The sequence below is a fragment of the Musa acuminata genome, chromosome BXJ1-7, assembly GCF_036884655.1.
Source record: "Musa acuminata AAA Group cultivar baxijiao chromosome BXJ1-7, Cavendish_Baxijiao_AAA, whole genome shotgun sequence".
NCBI lineage: Eukaryota > Viridiplantae > Streptophyta > Magnoliopsida > Zingiberales > Musaceae > Musa > Musa acuminata.
Window position 1 is genome coordinate 41601146 of NC_088333.1, and position 21891 is coordinate 41623036.

General features: G+C 39.5%; 3 protein-coding genes and 1 long non-coding RNA gene across 5 annotated transcripts; 2 read left to right on the forward strand and 2 right to left on the reverse strand.

Annotated features, from left to right (window-relative positions):
• Positions 1-1729: 1729 nt before the first annotated feature.
• Positions 1730-4605, forward strand: LOC135679483 (auxin response factor 11-like). Its single transcript, XM_065193285.1, has 12 exons — positions 1730-2218; positions 2340-2446; positions 2566-2661; positions 2771-2827; positions 2946-3098; positions 3195-3279; positions 3457-3547; positions 3625-3789; positions 3881-3994; positions 4078-4150; positions 4220-4373; positions 4464-4605. Exons 1-12 carry the CDS (start codon positions 2206-2208, stop codon positions 4535-4537), a joined length of 1182 nt encoding a protein of 393 aa, XP_065049357.1. The 5' UTR covers positions 1730-2205; the 3' UTR covers positions 4538-4605.
• A 278-nt stretch (positions 4606-4883) lies between these two features.
• Positions 4884-8552, forward strand: LOC135679482 (auxin response factor 18-like). Of its 2 annotated transcripts, XM_065193283.1 has the most exons (14): positions 4884-5016; positions 5138-5244; positions 5364-5459; positions 5569-5625; positions 5744-5896; positions 5993-6077; positions 6255-6345; positions 6423-6587; positions 6679-6792; positions 6876-6948; positions 7018-7171; positions 7262-7866; positions 7940-8127; positions 8224-8552. In XM_065193283.1, the coding sequence occupies exons 1-14, from the start codon at positions 5004-5006 to the stop codon at positions 8321-8323; spliced, it is 2001 nt and encodes a 666-aa protein (XP_065049355.1). In that variant the 5' UTR covers positions 4884-5003; the 3' UTR covers positions 8324-8552. The 2 variants fall into 2 exon arrangements, with proteins under 2 accessions (XP_065049355.1, XP_065049356.1); XM_065193284.1 differs by lacking the exon at positions 8224-8552 and having other exon boundaries at positions 7962-8121.
• Positions 8553-12165: 3613 nt separating this feature from the next.
• On the reverse strand, positions 12166-15265 carry LOC135679484 (uncharacterized). Its single transcript, XR_010515264.1, has 3 exons — positions 15131-15265; positions 12742-12824; positions 12166-12428 (listed from the first exon to the last, which is right to left on the reverse strand). It is a non-coding gene; the product is annotated as an uncharacterized LOC135679484 (long non-coding RNA).
• A 774-nt stretch (positions 15266-16039) lies between these two features.
• LOC135679485 (uncharacterized) lies at positions 16040-21761 on the reverse strand. The gene is made up of 11 exons (XM_065193296.1): positions 21449-21761; positions 21147-21363; positions 20663-20745; positions 20374-20474; positions 19634-19729; positions 19460-19513; positions 18259-18407; positions 18049-18166; positions 16842-16929; positions 16542-16739; positions 16040-16451 (listed from the first exon to the last, which is right to left on the reverse strand). The coding sequence occupies exons 1-10, from the start codon at positions 21534-21536 to the stop codon at positions 16630-16632; spliced, it is 1104 nt and encodes a 367-aa protein (XP_065049368.1). The 5' UTR covers positions 21537-21761; the 3' UTR covers positions 16040-16451; positions 16542-16629.
• Positions 21762-21891: the final 130 nt, after the last annotated feature.

Below are 21891 nucleotides of genomic sequence, written 5' to 3' on the forward strand. Positions count from 1 at the left end.
CGCTTAAAAAAAAGTATGTTAATAGTGACATGAACATATAGTTAGGTTAGGTATCTAAATATATGCTTTAAAAAAGAGAGCTAAATATAATAAGATGAAGATGGTCGTTGAAAAGTCGACATCCGAATTAGACCAAATGAGATAATTGACTCAACAACTTGATGAGCTTTAATATACAAACCTATCTAATCTTTGTCGACTAATTTAAGTCTAAATGTGGTATAATAAATCGGATAGTTTAGATTAGGAAGCATGTCATGTGATTTGATTAGTAAGTGTGTTTGTATACAATCTTCAAATTTTTATGCTTGTTGTTAGTGTAAACAACCTTAAGCCGTGGCCTCGGGGCCGACGCGGCTCGATTCGGGTCCGGATGACGAGGATCTCCAAAGGGGGTTCCTTGGGACTACTGTGGTCGTCGGCTCGGTCTGTTTGATCGTGGAGGTGGGTTGCCATTTCCTCCGGGAAGGGGCTCCTCGCCTGGTGCGTCCGATGAGAGTCGCCTCGTCTTCGTTCCTGCACACGGGTCGGGTCGAGGTGCTTGACCCGACCTCTCCGACGATCAAGTTAGTTGAAGGTTGTAGGGAGTTTGTTCGTGTTTATGTGTTGTCCCCCTCCCTCTTGTTTAGAACGCGAGGGTATTTAAAGGAAAGTTTAGTGTTATCTGATGTGCCTGTCCACGGGGAGCAGGATCGTACATCTGACGACGTCTGACATCACCGTTGGCAATCGTTAATGGGCCTTGGTTGACGTTTCGGCCTGTGTTTGTCAGGTGCTGTCAGTCCGACAGAGACGTGGGACGTCAGCTGATGTCACGTGAGTCTTATTATAATTATTACCCTTGTACCGAGATGAAAGACAAAAGGAGGCTTGAAACGAGCTTAGCATTACGAGGGAGAAACAGTGTCTTTGCTCGTTGAAATCACGAGTCGCCGTCGGTCTGCTATTCTCGGCTCATATGCTAATAGCAGATGGCCATGTTGCTGTTTCAAATCAGCCACTCCTCCCATAGAATCGTCAACACGTTTGACGCATCGACTCTCTCTCTCTCTCTCTCTATATATATATTATATATATATATATATATATATAGAGAGAGAGAGAGAGAGAGAGAATTGGGCGGAATTCTCCACCGTACGGCGACAAGTTCCCACCCGGTCGCTGTCGCACCACCGCCCCTCTCGTCTTCCCCGATGGAGGGGTGGACGGGGACGATGATGAGCCCATCATATCCGAGCCCCCCACGTGAAATTTCCGCCCTCCTCTTCTGGACCCCACCAATCCCCCACCCATCCGTCCACCCCGTCCCCGCCCTTTGGTTATTACCGACAGAGCCTCCCGGCACGTGCCGATACTGACTGTAACGGGAGGCGGTCCAATCACCTGTCTCCCTCCAGCGGACCACGCATCGGCATACGTATGTGCGCCACCCGCGAGCCGCCGGTCCCACTCGCGATGGCACCGTCGGGGAACGTAACGGGGCGGCTTGCTCGCCGGGAGGACTTCCGTTACGTTGCGGTGTATTACCGGAAGCCGCAGTCAAGATTGGGGACCACCGGTGGACCCACCTCGAGAAACGATAAGCGCCATGTGACAGTGGGTATCTTCAATGTGCGTGTGTGAGGGAGAGAGGGACAGCGAGTGGGGAAGCCATTAACTCCATCGCCATCACTGTACACACGGGAGGAGGACACACCCCCACACCCAGCAGGTAAAAAGGTATTCGGCCGATTCGGTGACGCCGCTTTCTTGGCTCCTCTCTCTCTCGTCTTCCTCTTCTTCTTCTCTCTCGGTCGCTTTGTTTGGGAGAGAAAAAAAAGGGGGAAGAAAAGAGGCGGAGAGAGAGAGAGATAGAGAGAAAGAGGACGGGTTTCATTCCTCGAATCGAGGCAACGAAGCGGCGTCCGGCAGTTTCGCGGGGGCTGGGGAACATCCCAGCGCTCGGGGATTCAGCGAGGAGGGCGGCAGCGGGTGAAAGGCGAGGCCTTTAATTCGCGCCGTTCTTCTCTCCTGACGCGTTTTGCTGCTTCATTAATGGGGTGAACTAAATGCCTGAGGGAGCGCCCAAGGGTCGCACGGGAGGTTTCTCTCCGTTGTTCGGCCGCCAAATTCGACCTTACTCACGGTGGTGAAGGAAAAGCCGGTGCTTTTGGAGCGCTTGAGTTGGTATCGTGGCCGCGCGGATCGGAGTCTCGGCTGAGCGATATGCTGAAGAAAGGTGAGGGTCGCGTCTCCTGTGGCCTTAATTTTTTGGGGTTGCTCTCTCTCTCTCTCTCTCTCTCTCTCTCTCTCTCTCTCTCTTTTAGTTTGATTGATTCGTGTTTGATGTGGTGATGCAGGTGATACGCTGTACGAAGAGCTGTGGAGGGCGTGCGCGGGACCTCTGGTGGAGATTCCCCGGGTGGATGAGAGGGTGTTCTACTTCCCCCAAGGTCATCTGGAGCAGGTGAAAGAAAGAAAGACTTCTCGTACTCTTCTTCTCTTGTATGCGGTGGAAGCGTTAAAAACTCCACCTTTTGGGTTATAATCTTTGGATTCTTCGTGAATTCCTCTGTTTATATGCAGTTGGAGGTTTCGACAGATCAGGAGTTGAACCAGCAGATTCCGCTGTTCAACCTTCCTCCCAAAATACTATGCCGCGTTGTCAATGTTACTCTAAAGGTTGTCTACATTTCCACCCTCTTTCTTTCTCGAATTAAAACTTTGTCCTTCGCTTCTAGAAATTTGCTGTTGGATAATAGATAGCTCCTTACCGTCCCGGTTTTTCCAGGCCGAACCCGACACTGACGAAGTCTATGCTCAAATCACTCTGATTCCTGAGTCAGACGTAAGAAACAAATTGAAGTTACTTTCAAAGAATTGCACTTGCATTTCGGGAAAAAGAAATTCTCTTTTTGATACAATGCCACACAAATTGAGTTCTTTTGGGGTTTGATTCTTGTTAGCAAAACGAGCCTACCAGTCCTGATCCATGTGTTCTGGAGACGCCGAGACCGGTGGTTCATTCCTTCTGTAAGATATTGACAGCTTCTGATACAAGCACCCATGGTGGCTTCTCGGTTCTTCGTAGACATGCCACCGAATGTCTTCCTCCTCTAGTCAGTTCTTCCATGTCTCTCTCAGTCGGTTTCGGTAATCGGTCTTACTTTTTCAGATGATCTCTCAATCTGGACTGCGTTTGCATGCCTTGACAGGATGTATCACAACAAACCCCCTCACAAGAATTGGTTGCCGAGGATTTGCACAGTTTGGAATGGCGATTTAAACACATATTCAGAGGTATCAGTTTGATTCTCTTCTCTTTGAATTTTTTGTTACCAACCAAGGTAAAAATTCTCCATTGCAGCACAATGGGCTTCAATTCAATTGTATACTTTTCCAGGGTTAGTTGAAGCTAAAAAAGAAAAGTAGCTTTTGTCTTCTCAAATCCTCGGCTAATTGAATTCTGATTGGCAGGTCAACCACGGCGACATTTGCTCACAACAGGATGGAGTACATTTGTAGCATCAAAGAGATTAGTCGCTGGTGATGCATTCATCTTAATGAGGTTAATGTTTCTTGAAAAAAGTTTTCTCTTTCCTTTTTCCTTAAGACTAGTGTTTTAAGTTTGATTCGATGCTCTAGAGGGGAGAATGATGAACTGCGGGTTGGAGTGAGGAGACTCGCCCGCTGCCAAAACACTCTGCCAACATCTGTGATGTCTAGTCATAGCATGCATGTTGGAGTACTTGCCACTGCATCACATGCCATTTCAACTCATACACTTTTCATGGTGTACTACAAGCCTAGGTAGGAACTGATACTCAGATTACATGTTAAAGCACATTATTATCATGATTGATTGCTGTGTTAATTGAGTTATGCATGGTGAATAATTTAGGTGTAATCAGTTCATTGTTAGTCTCAACAAGTATCTGGAGGCAACTAAAAATGAATTTGCAGTTGGGATGAGATTCAAGATGAAATTTGAGGGAGAAGATGTTCCAGAGAAAAGGTTATTCCTCAGTAATTCTCCGTTCTTGTTGTATTGTCTTGAGCTTCTTCCTAATGAATTTTTTTTTGGTTCTTATTTCTTAGTTTCACCGGTACTGTAATTGGAATTGGAGACATTTCTTCACAGTGGCCAGGTTCAAAGTGGAGATCATTAAAGGTTACGCATGAACTCCTCTTCATTCACCCAAATCGCATGAACATTGTGTCTGAAGTCTACTAATTTCAGGTGCATTGGGATGAAGCATCTAGCATTCAGAAACCAGAGAAGATCTCTCCATGGGATGTTGAGCCTTTCGGTCAACCCATCTCTGCTTCTGGTGATCCTCAGGCAGCCTTTTCCAAGAAGAGAGCTCGGTCACCCTTGGACCTCCCTGGCACTGGTAGTGAGAATGAAGTTATTCCTTTCCTCTTCATTTGCTCGATATTTATGTGACTGAAATTTAAACTTTTTTTATTCTATTCATACGCAGAACCTAGTTCAACTTTTAGGCATCCTGTTGAGGACCAGATGTTCGACCTAAGACCACCGAACAGCATTCGGTGACGCCGCTTTCTTGGCTCCTCTCTCTCTCGTCTTCCTCTTCTTCTTCTCTCTCGGTCGCTTTGTTTGGGAGAGAAAAAAAAGGGGGAAGAAAAGAGGCGGAGAGAGAGAGAGATAGAGAGAAAGAGGACGGGTTTCATTCCTCGAATCGAGGCAACGAAGCGGCGTCCGGCAGTTTCGCGGGGGCTGGGGAACATCCCAGCGCTCGGGGATTCAGCGAGGAGGGCGGCAGCGGGTGAAAGGCGAGGCCTTTAATTCGCGCCGTTCTTCTCTCCTGACGCGTTTTGCTGCTTCATTAATGGGGTGAACTAAATGCCTGAGGGAGCGCCCAAGGGTCGCACGGGAGGTTTCTCTCCGTTGTTCGGCCGCCAAATTCGACCTTACTCACGGTGGTGAAGGAAAAGCCGGTGCTTTTGGAGCGCTTGAGTTGGTATCGTGGCCGCGCGGATCGGAGTCTCGGCTGAGCGATATGCTGAAGAAAGGTGAGGGTCGCGTCTCCTGTGGCCTTAATTTTTTGGGGTTGCTCTCTCTCTCTCTCTCTCTCTCTCTCTCTCTCTCTCTCTCTTTTAGTTTGATTGATTCGTGTTTGATGTGGTGATGCAGGTGATACGCTGTACGAAGAGCTGTGGAGGGCGTGCGCGGGACCTCTGGTGGAGATTCCCCGGGTGGATGAGAGGGTGTTCTACTTCCCCCAAGGTCATCTGGAGCAGGTGAAAGAAAGAAAGACTTCTCGTACTCTTCTTCTCTTGTATGCGGTGGAAGCGTTAAAAACTCCACCTTTTGGGTTATAATCTTTGGATTCTTCGTGAATTCCTCTGTTTATATGCAGTTGGAGGTTTCGACAGATCAGGAGTTGAACCAGCAGATTCCGCTGTTCAACCTTCCTCCCAAAATACTATGCCGCGTTGTCAATGTTACTCTAAAGGTTGTCTACATTTCCACCCTCTTTCTTTCTCGAATTAAAACTTTGTCCTTCGCTTCTAGAAATTTGCTGTTGGATAATAGATAGCTCCTTACCGTCCCGGTTTTTCCAGGCCGAACCCGACACTGACGAAGTCTATGCTCAAATCACTCTGATTCCTGAGTCAGACGTAAGAAACAAATTGAAGTTACTTTCAAAGAATTGCACTTGCATTTCGGGAAAAAGAAATTCTCTTTTTGATACAATGCCACACAAATTGAGTTCTTTTGGGGTTTGATTCTTGTTAGCAAAACGAGCCTACCAGTCCTGATCCATGTGTTCTGGAGACGCCGAGACCGGTGGTTCATTCCTTCTGTAAGATATTGACAGCTTCTGATACAAGCACCCATGGTGGCTTCTCGGTTCTTCGTAGACATGCCACCGAATGTCTTCCTCCTCTAGTCAGTTCTTCCATGTCTCTCTCAGTCGGTTTCGGTAATCGGTCTTACTTTTTCAGATGATCTCTCAATCTGGACTGCGTTTGCATGCCTTGACAGGATGTATCACAACAAACCCCCTCACAAGAATTGGTTGCCGAGGATTTGCACAGTTTGGAATGGCGATTTAAACACATATTCAGAGGTATCAGTTTGATTCTCTTCTCTTTGAATTTTTTGTTACCAACCAAGGTAAAAATTCTCCATTGCAGCACAATGGGCTTCAATTCAATTGTATACTTTTCCAGGGTTAGTTGAAGCTAAAAAAGAAAAGTAGCTTTTGTCTTCTCAAATCCTCGGCTAATTGAATTCTGATTGGCAGGTCAACCACGGCGACATTTGCTCACAACAGGATGGAGTACATTTGTAGCATCAAAGAGATTAGTCGCTGGTGATGCATTCATCTTAATGAGGTTAATGTTTCTTGAAAAAAGTTTTCTCTTTCCTTTTTCCTTAAGACTAGTGTTTTAAGTTTGATTCGATGCTCTAGAGGGGAGAATGATGAACTGCGGGTTGGAGTGAGGAGACTCGCCCGCTGCCAAAACACTCTGCCAACATCTGTGATGTCTAGTCATAGCATGCATGTTGGAGTACTTGCCACTGCATCACATGCCATTTCAACTCATACACTTTTCATGGTGTACTACAAGCCTAGGTAGGAACTGATACTCAGATTACATGTTAAAGCACATTATTATCATGATTGATTGCTGTGTTAATTGAGTTATGCATGGTGAATAATTTAGGTGTAATCAGTTCATTGTTAGTCTCAACAAGTATCTGGAGGCAACTAAAAATGAATTTGCAGTTGGGATGAGATTCAAGATGAAATTTGAGGGAGAAGATGTTCCAGAGAAAAGGTTATTCCTCAGTAATTCTCCGTTCTTGTTGTATTGTCTTGAGCTTCTTCCTAATGAATTTTTTTTTGGTTCTTATTTCTTAGTTTCACCGGTACTGTAATTGGAATTGGAGACATTTCTTCACAGTGGCCAGGTTCAAAGTGGAGATCATTAAAGGTTACGCATGAACTCCTCTTCATTCACCCAAATCGCATGAACATTGTGTCTGAAGTCTACTAATTTCAGGTGCATTGGGATGAAGCATCTAGCATTCAGAAACCAGAGAAGATCTCTCCATGGGATGTTGAGCCTTTCGGTCAACCCATCTCTGCTTCTGGTGATCCTCAGGCAGCCTTTTCCAAGAAGAGAGCTCGGTCACCCTTGGACCTCCCTGGCACTGGTAGTGAGAATGAAGTTATTCCTTTCCTCTTCATTTGCTCGATATTTATGTGACTGAAATTTAAACTTTTTTTATTCTATTCATACGCAGAACCTAGTTCAACTTTTAGGCATCCTGTTGAGGACCAGATGTTCGACCTAAGACCACCGAACAGCATCGGCGCTAGGAGCTCAGAGACTCGATTTCTCTGGTCACCTAGGCAGACAGAGAGCATCAACTTCAATTATTTAAATATTCCCAGGCCATGCAACAGAGGATTGTTGGATGGCTGGTCGAAAGACTCATCTTCACTGCCACATGTTACGCCCAAGCGTTTGGAGGATGCTGTTGGTGATGCAGAGGCCACTCTCCCTTCCTGGGGGCTTGCCTTGACTCCTATAACTGAAGAACCATCATTGGATTTGGAATGCAAGATTGAGAATGAGAAGAAGCCTAAGAGTAGCGGTTGTTACCGGTTGTTTGGGATTGACTTAGTCAGTCCTTCCACTGGCATATCTTCAACCGCGTTATCAGGTGACCATGCGTGCATATCAAGTGCCACAACTGAGGATCCTGTTGCTGCCACCGCTTTGACCGAGGACTTGGATGAGCAGTCTGGAGTTTCAAAAGCTTCAAAAGAGACAAAACAAGTGCTGCAGGCATCTCCAAAGGAGATTCAGAGCAAACAAAACATTGCTGCCAGAAGCTGTACCAAGGTAAAAACATAGCTCTTCGAAAGCATGATTACTGTTCATAAGGAACTTTGATTAACATTTGGGTGATTACAAGGTTCACATGCAAGGAATTGCAGTTGGCCGAGCTGTAGACTTGGCAAACCTAAAAGGTTACGATGAATTGTTCCTAGAGCTAGAACAGATGTTTGAGATCAAAGGAGAGCTTCGCTGTCGCGACAAATGGGAGGTTGTCTTTACCGATGATGAAGGGGATATGATGCTGGTCGGCGACTATCCATGGCCGTATGGATCATCTATGAACCCTTCTTGACTTGTTAACTGATTACTAGTCACCTTCTGCTTGAGGAATTAAATTGATTCAAGAACACAACTTTGCAGGGAATTTTGCGAAGTAGCAAGGAAGATACTCATCTATCCAAGTGAAGATGTGAAGAGGGTGGAGCCTGAAAACAAGTTACCTGCCACTTCTTCCACATAGGGTGAAGCCGTCTGCTGTTTCCCAGAAGAAAACTCAACTGAAGGTTGGCATGCTTTCACTCTTCCCTACCGATCTGTTGGTCGGGGAACTCCTCATCATGCATGACAACAGTCAATAAAATGTCATGCTTCTTGCAATTCTGTTTTCCAAAAGAAGCCTATAATTGAAAGGCTGGTGTTCCGAACGAGTCAGTTTGATCATTGCATCCTTTAAGCTCAGTTTCGCTATCCTTGCAATGCATTCAGCAAACAATTGTGTTCTCGACTCCAACGATCCCTTGCATGCTGATCTCTGGCTTTGTGGAGAGCATCATTAAGCCATGGAAAAAACGCCTTTGATATGAAATTGACATCCGCTGATGGAGTGAAAGAAAATAGAATCACGGGATCATACGGAAGATGTTCAAACGCCTGTTTGATAATTCAAGAGTCACATCGTCGGTGGTGAATCCCTCCACAGTCGCTTTGCTTGCTTAAAACATTCGCTACGTTGACTCAACAAGTTCAAGTCACGTTGTTCCTATCTCACCCTGGACAGCTCACACGACCAGAATCTATTCCTAGCGTAGACGTTGATTCTCGATCGGTCCTACCAAACAAAATTGGGCAGGTGGTGTAGTCTTCCCATTAAGGGTCGAGAATGAGTAATCGCCGTATGAATCAATAGTACACTCGAGTGCAGAGCTACATCGTGTGACTCCACGAGGAGTTGCCCGAGAGTGGTACTCATCTCTTTCTCAAAACTCTTATCAGCTTCGTTAGTCAATTGACCAACGAGTTTGAAGCATAATATCATCAACTGCAAATTGTCAATGAGGACAACAATCTGCCATCTTGTAGTTTGACAATGAGGAAGCGAGTCTCTATTGGACTACTATCTTACAAAATTCAACAATATCATTAAAGATGATTAAATGCTTTTGAATAACTCACACATTGAAATGTTCCTCTATACGAGGGAGAAAGGTTTCTTTGAACCCAAAATAGATGAGGCTTTTAGCACCAACTAAAAAACTGATATATGATCTTAGGTTTAAACGTATAATAGACTTTTAATTAGGCATATATAAAGAATATTTTTTTATCTGATTCTTTTTTGAGTTATTTTAAAAATATTTATTTTGATTAATTTTTTTTTACTTTTGTTATTTATTGAACAAATGATGTATACTAAATTTCTCAAAGACTTGGTTAATATATTCATTCTCATAGCAATCATTGAATATCTCAATGCTAATAATATAAGATGCTTTACTCGTATCAATCATATTAAAATTCTCGATGAATTTTTGTTTATTCAATAAAATAAATCAAGATCATTGCTAGCAAATAAAATATTATCCATATATAAGATCAATATAATAAACTTTCTCCTATTGATTTTTAGATATAAATACTGATCGATAGTATTTTTCTTAAATATAAAAGAATTAATAATATCAAGAAATTTTATATATCAAGAAATTTTATATATTATTGTTTAAAAGCCTATTTAAGGTCCTAAATGGACTTCTTAAATTTACATATAAAATTTTATATTTTTCTTATTTTCTTTATGAATCGTTTAAGTTAATACATAAAATCTAGATCTCTATTAAGAAAAATTATTTTTACATCCACGTGATGTAACTCAAAATTATAATGGGCTACTAATTTCACAATGATTCTTAATAAGTTCATTTAAAAAACTAAAAAAATATCTTATTATGATTGATGCATTCCTCAGGAGTAAAACCTTTGACCATAAATATGACTTTTATATTATTTAATATTATTCTTTAAGTTATATTTATGCAATAGATTATTTTTACAATTATTAGGTAATTCAATGAGTTCTTAATTATCATTCTAGTCATTAATTTTAACTCTTTTGTGTCGTATCACTTTTTAGGATCACTACTTTTGTGAAAATAATGAAGGATCTTTTGATTTCAATATCATAATTTGATTCTTATAGATATATCATATAATAATAATAAAATAATAAGTCATATTTTTCTTTGAAATATTCTTAAAACTATCAATTGTGATTATTCTATAATAGCAATATCAATACTATGTGAGAGTTTATTCATGTTATTTTATTGTTTGTATTTATCAAATTATTTAGTGATTTGAGGAATAATAATTTCTTGAATATAAAATAATAAAACAATATCAATATGTATTTTCTCAATATTAAAATTAAATTTTAAGATTTTTTACTCTTATATATTCACCATTTTCTAGGAATCTTACATCATCAAATTCAACTGTTCTCGTAAAGCAATAAAATCTATATCCTTTTAAAAATTTCTAAATAACTAATAAAATTTCCAAAATGGTCCCTGAACCTAATTTATTTTTATATGATTTAAAGATCTTTATCTTGAGACAATCTCAAATATGTAAATAACTTGATTTCCTACCAATCTTTAACTTAAAAAGGGTCGATGTAATTGACTTACTAAAAATTTTGTTCAAGAGATATATAATCATCCTTAATGCTTCTTCTCACATTGAGTATAGAAGAATAAATTATCAGGCTCTTATAATAATATGCTTTCATCTTTCAACAATCTTATTCTTCGTTGTACATATGGTAAGACATTTTGAGTATAAATATCTTGTTATTCTAGGAATCTAGTGGAAGAACTATAATTATAATTAGACTCATGATATCTATTATAAAAAAATTTATCACCCATGTTCGATTTAAGAATCTTAACTTTTCTATTTAATTATTTCTCAACTTTATTTATAATTAGATATATATAATAATATCTCAATAAGATATTTATAAATATGATAAAATATCTCTCTCCACTAAAATAAAAAATATGAAATGACCCACAGATCTAAACATATATAATCTCAAAGAGCTCATGATAAAATATTACAGGATCATTATATTTAAAAATTAAATTTTATTAAATATATTGAGTTTATAATGCAACAAGGTCAGCGTAAGGGTATTGCTGAGACTATGACATTCGGTAACATATGTTGCATGGTGTCTCCAGTGCATCACTTTAAGTGGATCAATCAATAAGATCATGATATCCTTGGATCCCTAATGCTTCGACTAGATTGGAATGCATGCTGATGTCCGAAGTGATAATGGATCACGCATGTAATCAATCAATGCACTTGTGACATCTCAAGAAACATAATTGATAAAGCATCCTTTCTCTTTTTCTCTTTGACACGGTCCAATCTGACATGGTTGAATCCAATCATAAAACATCTTTCGACATAATTGAATGATTATAAAGTATCATTTATCTTTGATGTAACCAAATCTAATTATATATCCTTTATCTTAGATATAACTGAATCCGACTATGAAATATTTATTCCCAACACGTTCAAATATATCCATGAAGCATTCGGAGGTCTTCATTACCTCTGAATCATAAAACATCCAACATGCATCAAATTTGATTATGAAGCATGATCAAATTTGACCATAAAACAAAACATACATTATTTCTAATATAACTAAATTTATCCTTACAACATCTAAAAAAACTTTAAATATAATTAAATTTAATCATGAAATATCCATTATCTTTGATGCAATCATGACCAAATCTAATCATAGTGTCCATTATCTTTATTATCTTTAATGCTGATGGAATCTAACCACTAAGAACAAGGGCTTCACCCATCTCTCTTGGAACGTCTAGCCTCTGGATCTGCAACATCAGCAAGACAACACATCGAAACAGTATCATTGAGCTTCTTGAGAAGCAAAACAAACATGAACTTGTATTCCTTCCCAAAGTTGTAACCATTTGGACTCATCAAGGGAGCAACTAGTTGACTGGATCACTGGAGAAACTAATACAAAATTCGTTCACGTATCTTCCAAATATTTTTCTTATTTGAACTGATCCAGAACAATTCTGAACTTGCAATGTTCAATGCCCATAGTGGCGGTCAACAAAAGTAGAAATGTGGTCTAAGTTTAGCCACATCATTCTGAACATAGAAAACCAAAGACATCACACTATCTTGAAAAGCCTCAAAGTAGAAGGATAATATAAAGAGAGGAATTAAAAGCACGAGGAACACTAATAAGATGCAGATTAGTCTCTTCTCTTGCCAGTCACACCAGCTACCACCTGCGCTCACAAGGAAAAAAAAAAACACTTAAGAAATCCAGTAACAAACAAATCTTATTGTTCATGGATGACAACACTCTGAATTTAATGCTTGTCATAATGCTAATGATCCCATTATCCATAAAATTAAGCATGGAGTTCCATTTTGATTTTGACTTGTTTGTGGTGCTTTAAAGCGCTAAGTGGACATGACCTCAGCTAAAATACAGCTTATACTTTGATGTTGGGAATATAGCTAAGTGTATCTCACTTAAATAAGGTAGGAGAAAGTTTCTTAAAGCCACGAAAGAATAAAGGTGCAACATATACATACATCAGAAAGAGCAGGTTGTGGGACCTGCTTGGCTGTCTCGAAGGAATCCAAGATAGGCCTAACTACAGCAGGAAGGAAGAGACCTGAAATAGCATAAGACAGCAACATGGTTGAAATTATAAACATAAATCTTTATACTTGCAGCCAATGCAAGCAAACCAACTTATCGGACTCCATCTCCTGATTTAACATGCTTCAGAGCAGGCATACAAACAACCTATATAAAAATTCTAGTTAACCGAGAGCACATAATTAGGTATACAAAATATCATATTCCAAGAATCTAAATTGTCCAAAAGCGAAAATAAGCCCCATTTTTGGTTTATGTTAGAGTGCCTTTGATTAGATCATCAGCAAAAAAAATTAATATTGTGCTTGAGCCCTGATCTCGAAAAACCAGAACATGCAAGTAGCAGTTCCCTTCTTTTGCTGACAAAGCATCTCTATTAAAATGATACATAAACATGCATCTCCTGAAGCTTAACCGATGAAGTAATAAGTGTTCTTTTGTTTCTGGTTTTATAACACTCTAATCTGAAGTAATAATGCTACATATGGTAGATAATATCGAGTGCTCAGCTTTTGAAAATAGTATTTGTTCACAACCTATGGGGGACAAAGGATTCTGAAAAACAGTCTCCTAAAGTAATGTTCATTCGTATCACTTGTCATAGGAAGTTACGTAACTCTAGAAAGAGCTAGAACATTGAACTTCTTCGTCAGTTGTGAAACATAGTGGGAATTTTCGATTAGAAGCCAATCTCGTAGCAGGGAGACCAAGATTCTAATGAATGGAATACCCCTTTTTGGGGTTCTCACTGGCACCTTTTTATAAACAATCAACAGATAGCTCATTCATCCTGTTCACAAGATGGAGCTACAATGAACATAAAGTATGCTATGTTAAAATGCATATTGGATTAGGAGGTTCAGGGAGCTATGATTCTAGAAAGACCTACTACTTGAGCATGATGGTGCTACATTAGAAGGTTCAGGAATGCAATGACCAGAAAGTTTCTCACAACAAAACAGGATTATGAAGTGTTCTACTGTGAAGTTATAGGACATTGGCCATTAAAAAACTTAATCGAGAAGGACCATATCCAAATTTGCCGCTTTTGGATATCCTGAACATAGCATGTACATGAAGCTTGTGATTCAGCTTTTCATTAAGAAGGCTGATAACAAGTTGCATATTATTAGTAGTTTATGTTCTTCTAACAAGAGCCTCATCAAAAAGTGAACTCTGAGACTTTTTGTTCGTTGCACGCATAAAAAATCATGAAGCATAGACAGAAACAGAAGCACTACCAGTATATGCCAAGGATATGCCAATGGCCAAAAAGATAGAATCTTTGACCAATAAAAACCTTTAAATTTGAAGAATGCACTTAATAACTCGAGAAATTTTATATCTAGTTATTTACATTGCAAACTAACAGCACAAAGCCTTTTTTTTTTCTTTTTCACGGAAAATTAAGCTCACAAACTACAGCCTATGTCTTAAAACCAAGTACAGTTTCAAGCTACCACAAGTATGATTTATGGTATCTGAAAGTAAATGCTTTGTTAAACTCAATCTATTTTCAGGAATCCACTTAAAGATTGTGTTTTTTCAAATATAATAATGTAGATTAGAAAAAATTCAAGGTAGAGTGATCAAAACACACAACAAGAGGAGTATTGATGCTATGGTCTTTGCTATGTATAACTTGCTAATTGCACCAAGCTTCATAAAAAAAAAAAACAATGTGCAACCTAGCTTTTCTATTAAGAATCTAAAGCAGGAACCAAATTTAACCATCACATATGAGTAAATATATCAGAACAACCTCTCCTTCAAATTTACTAAATACCATTATTTTTTCTTTATGGAATGAATATATTCAATGTTGACATTCTCATGCTCAGCTGCAGATCCAGTAAGAACTAAGATCTGATGTATATGCTTGGTCGATCCAAAGTCTCCATCTTCCACAAGAAGAAAATGGTCATAACTCAAAGCAAGTTAAACCTAGATTACAAAACCTTCATATGTTTCGTTTTTGGATCCACGACCCGTTGCAGGAACCTTAAAATCATAGCACCTACGCAACTATTTCTGGCGCACTGATGGCACCATCTCAGAAGCAACCTCCACATCTTAGATTCTGAATGGAAACCCACGCTCTCTTTAGGTTACTCTTTTTCTATCTTTTCTTCTGTAATTTCTCCAACTATCACACTGAACTATTCTCAAAATAGACATCAAGAATTGACATCGATCAACTTACAAGATCTAAAACAATAAACCGAGAGAAGAACTACCAAATCGATGGATCTTCGACTATTTCAAATCGACGAGAACAAACGATCACATAATTAGGGTTGGGAAGAGAAGGGTACCGACGCCAGCGATGAGGCAAGAGGCGGCGACGACGGGCTCCTTCACCACGAATATCTTCAGCTTCTCCATCACCCGCCCCATCTCTTCTGCTCTCTCGGTTCGCACCCTCGATCACGCCCTGCTTCTGCTCCCTGTGCGGGTTTCGTCCACGCACACAGGTTTTAATCGGATCATGTGGGCTTAAGGCCGGCCCATTTATTTGATTTTAGCCCATTAATTTGAGCTCGGTCTTACCCTTTTTTGTTTTTTTAATTTATCCTGTTAATTTTAAAGTCCTTTTCGATATATATATATATATATATATATATATATATTTCCTTTTTATGTTGATAATATTATCGGGCAATTAGGAATTCTAATACAGACAAGATATTGTGGCGATCGAAGCAGGGCGTAGGTATCAATCTACGGGATGAGGCCCAATAATAAAACTAATTGGGCCGGGCTTAACTTGATTGTAGCCCGACTCATCGATCGCTTCGGCTGGCCCTGTCAAGGGCCGCCGTACCCCATCCAGGGAACGGATTCCAAGAATATCCGCAGCAAGATACCGGAATATTATTGGAATCTACCGCTCGATACGGTACATTAAGATTCATCCATAGAACCGCTGCTCGGGTCGTCTCTCTCTCTCTCTCTCTCTCTCTCTCTCTCTCTCTGAGTTGGATCTCTCTGAAGTCTTTTGAGTTCAGGTAACCAAATCAGTATCCATCACTTTCTTTTCTCATCTCGATAGGAATTTTAATATATAGATTTTTTTTTATAATGACAGATAGTTAACTTTTACCTTCTTTTAATCAATATGAAGTTCCCCTTTTCTTGAATAGAATTCCTCATTTTGCAAGAAGGCTATGCATTGGAATCATTGATCATGTCAATCCACAATTATTTGTAACAAGAATTTGAGTGAAACAAATAGGGAATTCCATATTAAATCAAATACAACTTGTTTTTCATCCTTCATGTAAAATAAAAATTCAATGATCTCTTCCATTAAAAAAAAGAAGAGAGAAAACACGATGTGAAAATATATGCAACTGTACAGCATCAACTGGGATTAATTTGATGCGCCATCAGTGCAATTCTTGAATTAAAATGGACAAGGACAGTGCCATGATACAGATTACAGGCACTTGCAACATCTAATCAGTGGCTTTTTGCTTCTTATTCTTTCAATGCAAGAAACTTTTTACACTTCTCAAGGCTGTAACTTGCTCAGAAAACACTTCTCCTTTGTAGTTTCCAACTGTTTGAGTTGATGTGAGGAAGCGGTGAATTATCGCATCCTGTAAGCGTAATGGTTGCTCTTCCAAGATCATAAGATCTAAGAAATAAAACTTGTCAATGCTGTTTGGATGTTCATGATCAACAAATATATGAGGAAACAAAATTATAGCATAAATGATGGTTTTACCTTATGTTACAGAGGCTGCAACTCTAACTGGCTTTATTTTGAGAGTATTTCTGATGTGTTCGTATCCCGTGATAAATGCCCCAAAGAATTAAAGGAATCTAAGCTGTAGTTTTCCTAGTAATTTATACATGATTAGAGAATTTGCTTCATCTTTGTTCCTGTTGTTCAGTGGTGGATGCATCTTCAAGACAAGACAACCTACGGAGAACGAGTCAATATGAGAATTTTGATTGATATCAGGATAATGCACTTCCATGGTGAGTGTTCAAATACACATTGAAATAATTGCTTCCAGATTACCTGACTCACTCTCAGCCAACTGTGACCATTCTTCTGGTTCTAGCTTTGACTTTGAAGCCTTTATTAGCTCCATAAGAGCAACATTAACCTGGAAGTCCACCACTAAGTTTAGGACTTGTTTGGCATTTAGAGTATGAAGTGATAAATATTTCTTCTTAAAAACATATAATCAAACAGCAGAAACAGGTATACACCAGAATGGTTTACTTTGCAGCAGCAGGGCTGAACTGGCCCTATGTATAGATGAGATGACAACTCGCTGTTGTCTACAAATCATAGATGACGAATAATTGAAAGACAACTTTTTCTGAAAATGCGGGAGAATGTTCAGCATGCTACCTCAAATATAGTAGTAGTATGATCTGTAACAAGTTCTTACTTTTATCTTGAGCTCACTAGATATGTTTTAACTTGTCATTTGATTATAATCTTAAAAGAAAAGTTCAGTTTTGAAAGACATCTTTTTTCTTGTACAAGGGAACATAGACAAGCTAAGAACTGGTACAATATCATGTTTTGAGATATTATTAGTGTGAAATCTCTGAAAGTTAACAGTCCAGCAATCAGTACCAAACTGCTCCAGTCCAAAAGTCAATAGCAATTATGCCATATCTTCACTGCAGGAAAGCATATCATGCGGCTAGAGGCATGACTGCCTTCAGATAAATAATAGACATAACTAGTCCTGAGCCATTGTGCTAGCTTGTAGCTGTAGTATATGTAGCATGACATCCACAAAAGTTCCATTATTGTAATTTAAAATTTCTTTGCTTTGGTTTTGAACGGCTTTAAATCAGAGGTTAAGCAGATATGTAGAAGTCTGAAGTATAATCTCTTTGAGATGCCACAAAATATTTTCATTAGAAAGTATCTTGGTACTATGATGATAAAGAAAATCATGGTTGTAATAAACCAAAAAAGAAAACAAAAAACTTATAAAATATCTGTTCCTGGGATTATTATACCACTAAAGGTTGCAAACCACATAGGTGACTTGTTGAATGGCATGAAACTGCAGCATCTTCATGATATCCTACCATCAAACCTCGGTAGCTAATATCTTTGCTATCTTTTACATTCCGTCAAAATACAGTCATAAGAAAGAATTTGTATCATACGCATGCTGCAAACTTCTGTTTCTATCATCATCAGTTATAGAGCATTTCACTTAAAAGTTCTGACTTATATGGATTCATAATATAGATACCTCTTCTGGCCTCTCATGGCTCACTAGATGTGCGCCGTGAAGCTCTACCATTCTTGCAACAGGTTGCAGCTTCTTTGCAAGCCTCCTTGCATGATCCAATTGAGCAATGATGTCATCCCTATCAAGATATTGCATCACAATGTTAGTTTTTCAATATTGTTGACAAGCATAGGAGGGGGAGAGTGGGAGGGAGTAAACTTTAGTTGCTACCTGCCATGGATGATTGAAACAAGAACCCCTGATGAACGAATTGTCTCAAGTTCTTTTGAAGTCATATTATGCATCCAGCAGGCATTAAGTTGGCCTTCAAAACCATAGTTAGATTGCATTCCACTTGATGATATTGCTTTTACATAATCCTGAAGTCATGAAACTCTTATCTGTATTAAAAATAAAGCAGACTGGCAAACCATAAAAAAGCAGAAAATCACGTGATTCCATTAATCATTTTGCCAGAGATTTCATCTTAAATTCAGAACAAGGTTGCTTCTTACGGAGAAAATTGTGCTAGAGGCCATATTAGAACATTGTTCACCATCAATTTAATAGAGATGACAATAAACCCAGCCTGGCGAGTTAATTTTTTTTTCCCAGTATTAAAATCTTTTAGCCGTTTATAAGAATAATAGCAATGCAAGACGACGAATACCCAAAACGAAAATCAGAATTTACATCTCTCTGTAACTTTGTCAATGGTTTCACATTTCTTTCTATCGCATCACCACTGATTCAACATGAAGGTATGGTAAATGGCTAAATGATATGAAAATCTTTATTATATTGTTGGAAAAGTGTTTTTGCAAGTGAAGGAGTGCTTTTTTTGTTCGATGTTCGACAGATGAATGGCTTACGCTTTCTATAATTATTTTCAGCATTTTTTATGTTATGTCTAAGAGAACTTTGTGGTGAAAATTTGCTGCACAATTCCGTCCCAATCTGTTCATTGGGAACCATCGTTCCAGTAATTTTCTAGATGCCAATTGGCTAGAGGTGTTTAAGTTCATATCAGTTTTGCCAGGAGAATTGAGCAGGATGACATGATGAGATGGAGATGGACAGCCATGGCAAGTTCTCATCATGTGACTTTGGTATCTTTTGAACTTGGGTGGAGAGAAAGAATCTGTAGCAGGAAAGATGAGGAAGACAAAAGTAGGCAGGATAAGATGAAAAGTACCAAATATTGTTTGTCACTAGCTTGAGTTATAGGGCAGGTTGATGCTAGCACAGCTAAAGGAAAGAATAGATTAGAGAACTTTAGGACTAGTGTTGCTTTACTTGAAAGAAAAGAGAAGAACTGGTATTCAGAAACTCTGCTGGAAATGTGGCCAAGGTGTTTTAGGTGTTAACTGCAGGAGACCAAAATAAATCTAAATAATTTTTATGTGTTCTATTTTGGCACAACTTCACTTACTTGATAGAGAATATCCCTTCTTGTCCGAGATCCAACACATTCATCAAGGTATTCCTGCATATAACATCAAAGAGATTCATAATTAATTGCTTTCGGGTGGTTTCACAAAGATGAAATATCTCATCTAGGTTGCATGGCAATCAAAGATAGTGTATGCAAAAAAAAGTGCTCCACCTTGGTGTAATGGGTTTCTAAGTCCACCATAGCGCGTTGTTCTGGGGTCTTTGCTCTCAAGAATCGAAATGCCAGCGATAGCATCTGGAGATCAATCTGCAATAGCGGTGAAATTTCAACTTGATGAGTGATGTGCACAGCAGTGTGTATTTTGCTTTAACCTTAGGCAACAAATATGCAATTTAGTAAAGCAAGAAACATTGCATGATAAATTTTGCGTATATATGTTGCTAAAGTATCCCATTAAGAACTGCTGACGATGAGCCTTGTTTTTTTTTTTTTTTCTTTTTTTTTTCTGCTGGAGTCATTTAGTGGCAGTATCACTTGCTTTTTTGTGGTTCCGAGCAGAGTTAACACCGACATTTTCATAATCCTTGAAAGATAACTAACAAGGTCAAGATTACTTAATTGATGGACACTGTTCCTGATAAAGCGCTTTGAAACACAAGGTTATACTTTAGTTTAGTTATCATCGATCTACATATTCAGTAGCAAGCTAGAACATTCCAGAAAATTGGAAGTAACTGGGTTAGATTGCATAACTGGGTTAGATGCTTGAAACAAACAGCTTCAAACAGAAAGTAAAGAAGGAAGTGGTAAATTTGTATAAATCCAGGTAACACACCATTGCAAGAGACATTTATCTTTGCAAGAACTAAATCACATCAAAAAAGTTCAACAAGATCAAGCGGTACTGAATGGAGTTGATTTGTCCGGAAGTAGTAGCTTTACTGATATACCTTAGGGAAACATTCGAAGCCACCTCCAGTCACACTGAGCAAAGCCAAGGAGCATATCCTATCAGGTGCCATGGCTGCCAATTTGCAAGCAATCATCGCTCCTGTACATCAATCAAACGGATTTGAATAGCATGTGAGCGTATACTACACAAACACTCTTCAAACTCTGAGAAGCTACAGAAAAGAAAAGAGAATGTACTGAATCAGTAGGCAAAGTCTGATTTGCTTATAAACTTTCCATTTTAGTGCCAATAAGAATCAATCATGTTATTGGAAGAAGTCAACGCACCCATTGAGTGACCAAAAACATGAGCTTTTTTCCAGCCTAGATGGTCCAATAGAGCCAGGGCATCTTCAGCCATGATAGTTGTTCTGCAACCCAAAGAACAGAGCACATAAGTTCTTTCCTAGCAATTATACCTCATACGCTAATTCAAAGTTCCTCAGGAGAAAAGATTGCATTCATCGTGGTTCCTCTCTCTCTCTCTCTCTCTCTACATATATACATGGTTCGATCTCATTAAAAAAGTGCCACGTATAGTCCTGAATCAACTGATCGATTAATACACGTTCTTGTATCATTTTCTTGGCTTCTTCCTCAAAAGAGATAAAGAACGTTAGTCCATTAACTATCTCGATGTTGTTTATTCCGATTAATAAGCTAAAATCCGATCGTGAAAAACCCAATTTTGAGGACTAAATCAATTACACCAACATTAAATTAACAGGACTCTAAAAAATCATGAGTAGGAAAAACAAGAGAGAAAAATTACGTGTAATCCGATTTCTCGGTGGGGACGGAGCTCCGACCCACCCCGCGGTTGTCGAAGCAGCACACCTCGATCCCGTCCCCCTCCCGGACCTCCTCACCGAGGGTATTGGATTCCCCGCCGACAGTCTCCGTCGGCGGCGCCTCCTCAACATTGGGTTCCACAGCTCCCGTCAGCCCCTTTATCTGCGGTCCCCAGGAATCGTGTGTCCCCGCCAATCCTACACGCAAGAAGAACCTTTGGCACTCGAAAACCCCAAATCTCCATCAAAAACAGGAAAAATGCATCCAAAAGAGAAAATTTACCGATGATGAGGAGGACTTTGGTACTCCCATGTCCGCATCTCCTGTAGAAAATCCTGATGCCATTGTTGCTTAGGTCGCAGTAAGGCATATTAGCGACGATCACTGGATCGCGAGAGAGAGAGAGAAGAGAGGAAGGTTTGTCCGATCAGATTGGGGGAGTATTTAAAGGGGGGCGGCGAGGTGGGAGGCAACGGGACGCGTGGATGGATTGGTACGTGGTGGCTCGTCTGCGTCAGATGGACGGTTGTGGCGGGAAGGATAAGAAGAGGGGTCAAAAAAGAACAACGAATAATAATAATAATGATGAATCCGATTGGTCACGATTCGAACCACGAAAATCAACGTCTTTCTGTCGGTCCAGAAAGTATGTGGTTGACCATGAAATGCATATGAACATTTATACCCAAAAAAATGGAGGAGGGGGGTGGGGGTGGGGGTGGGTG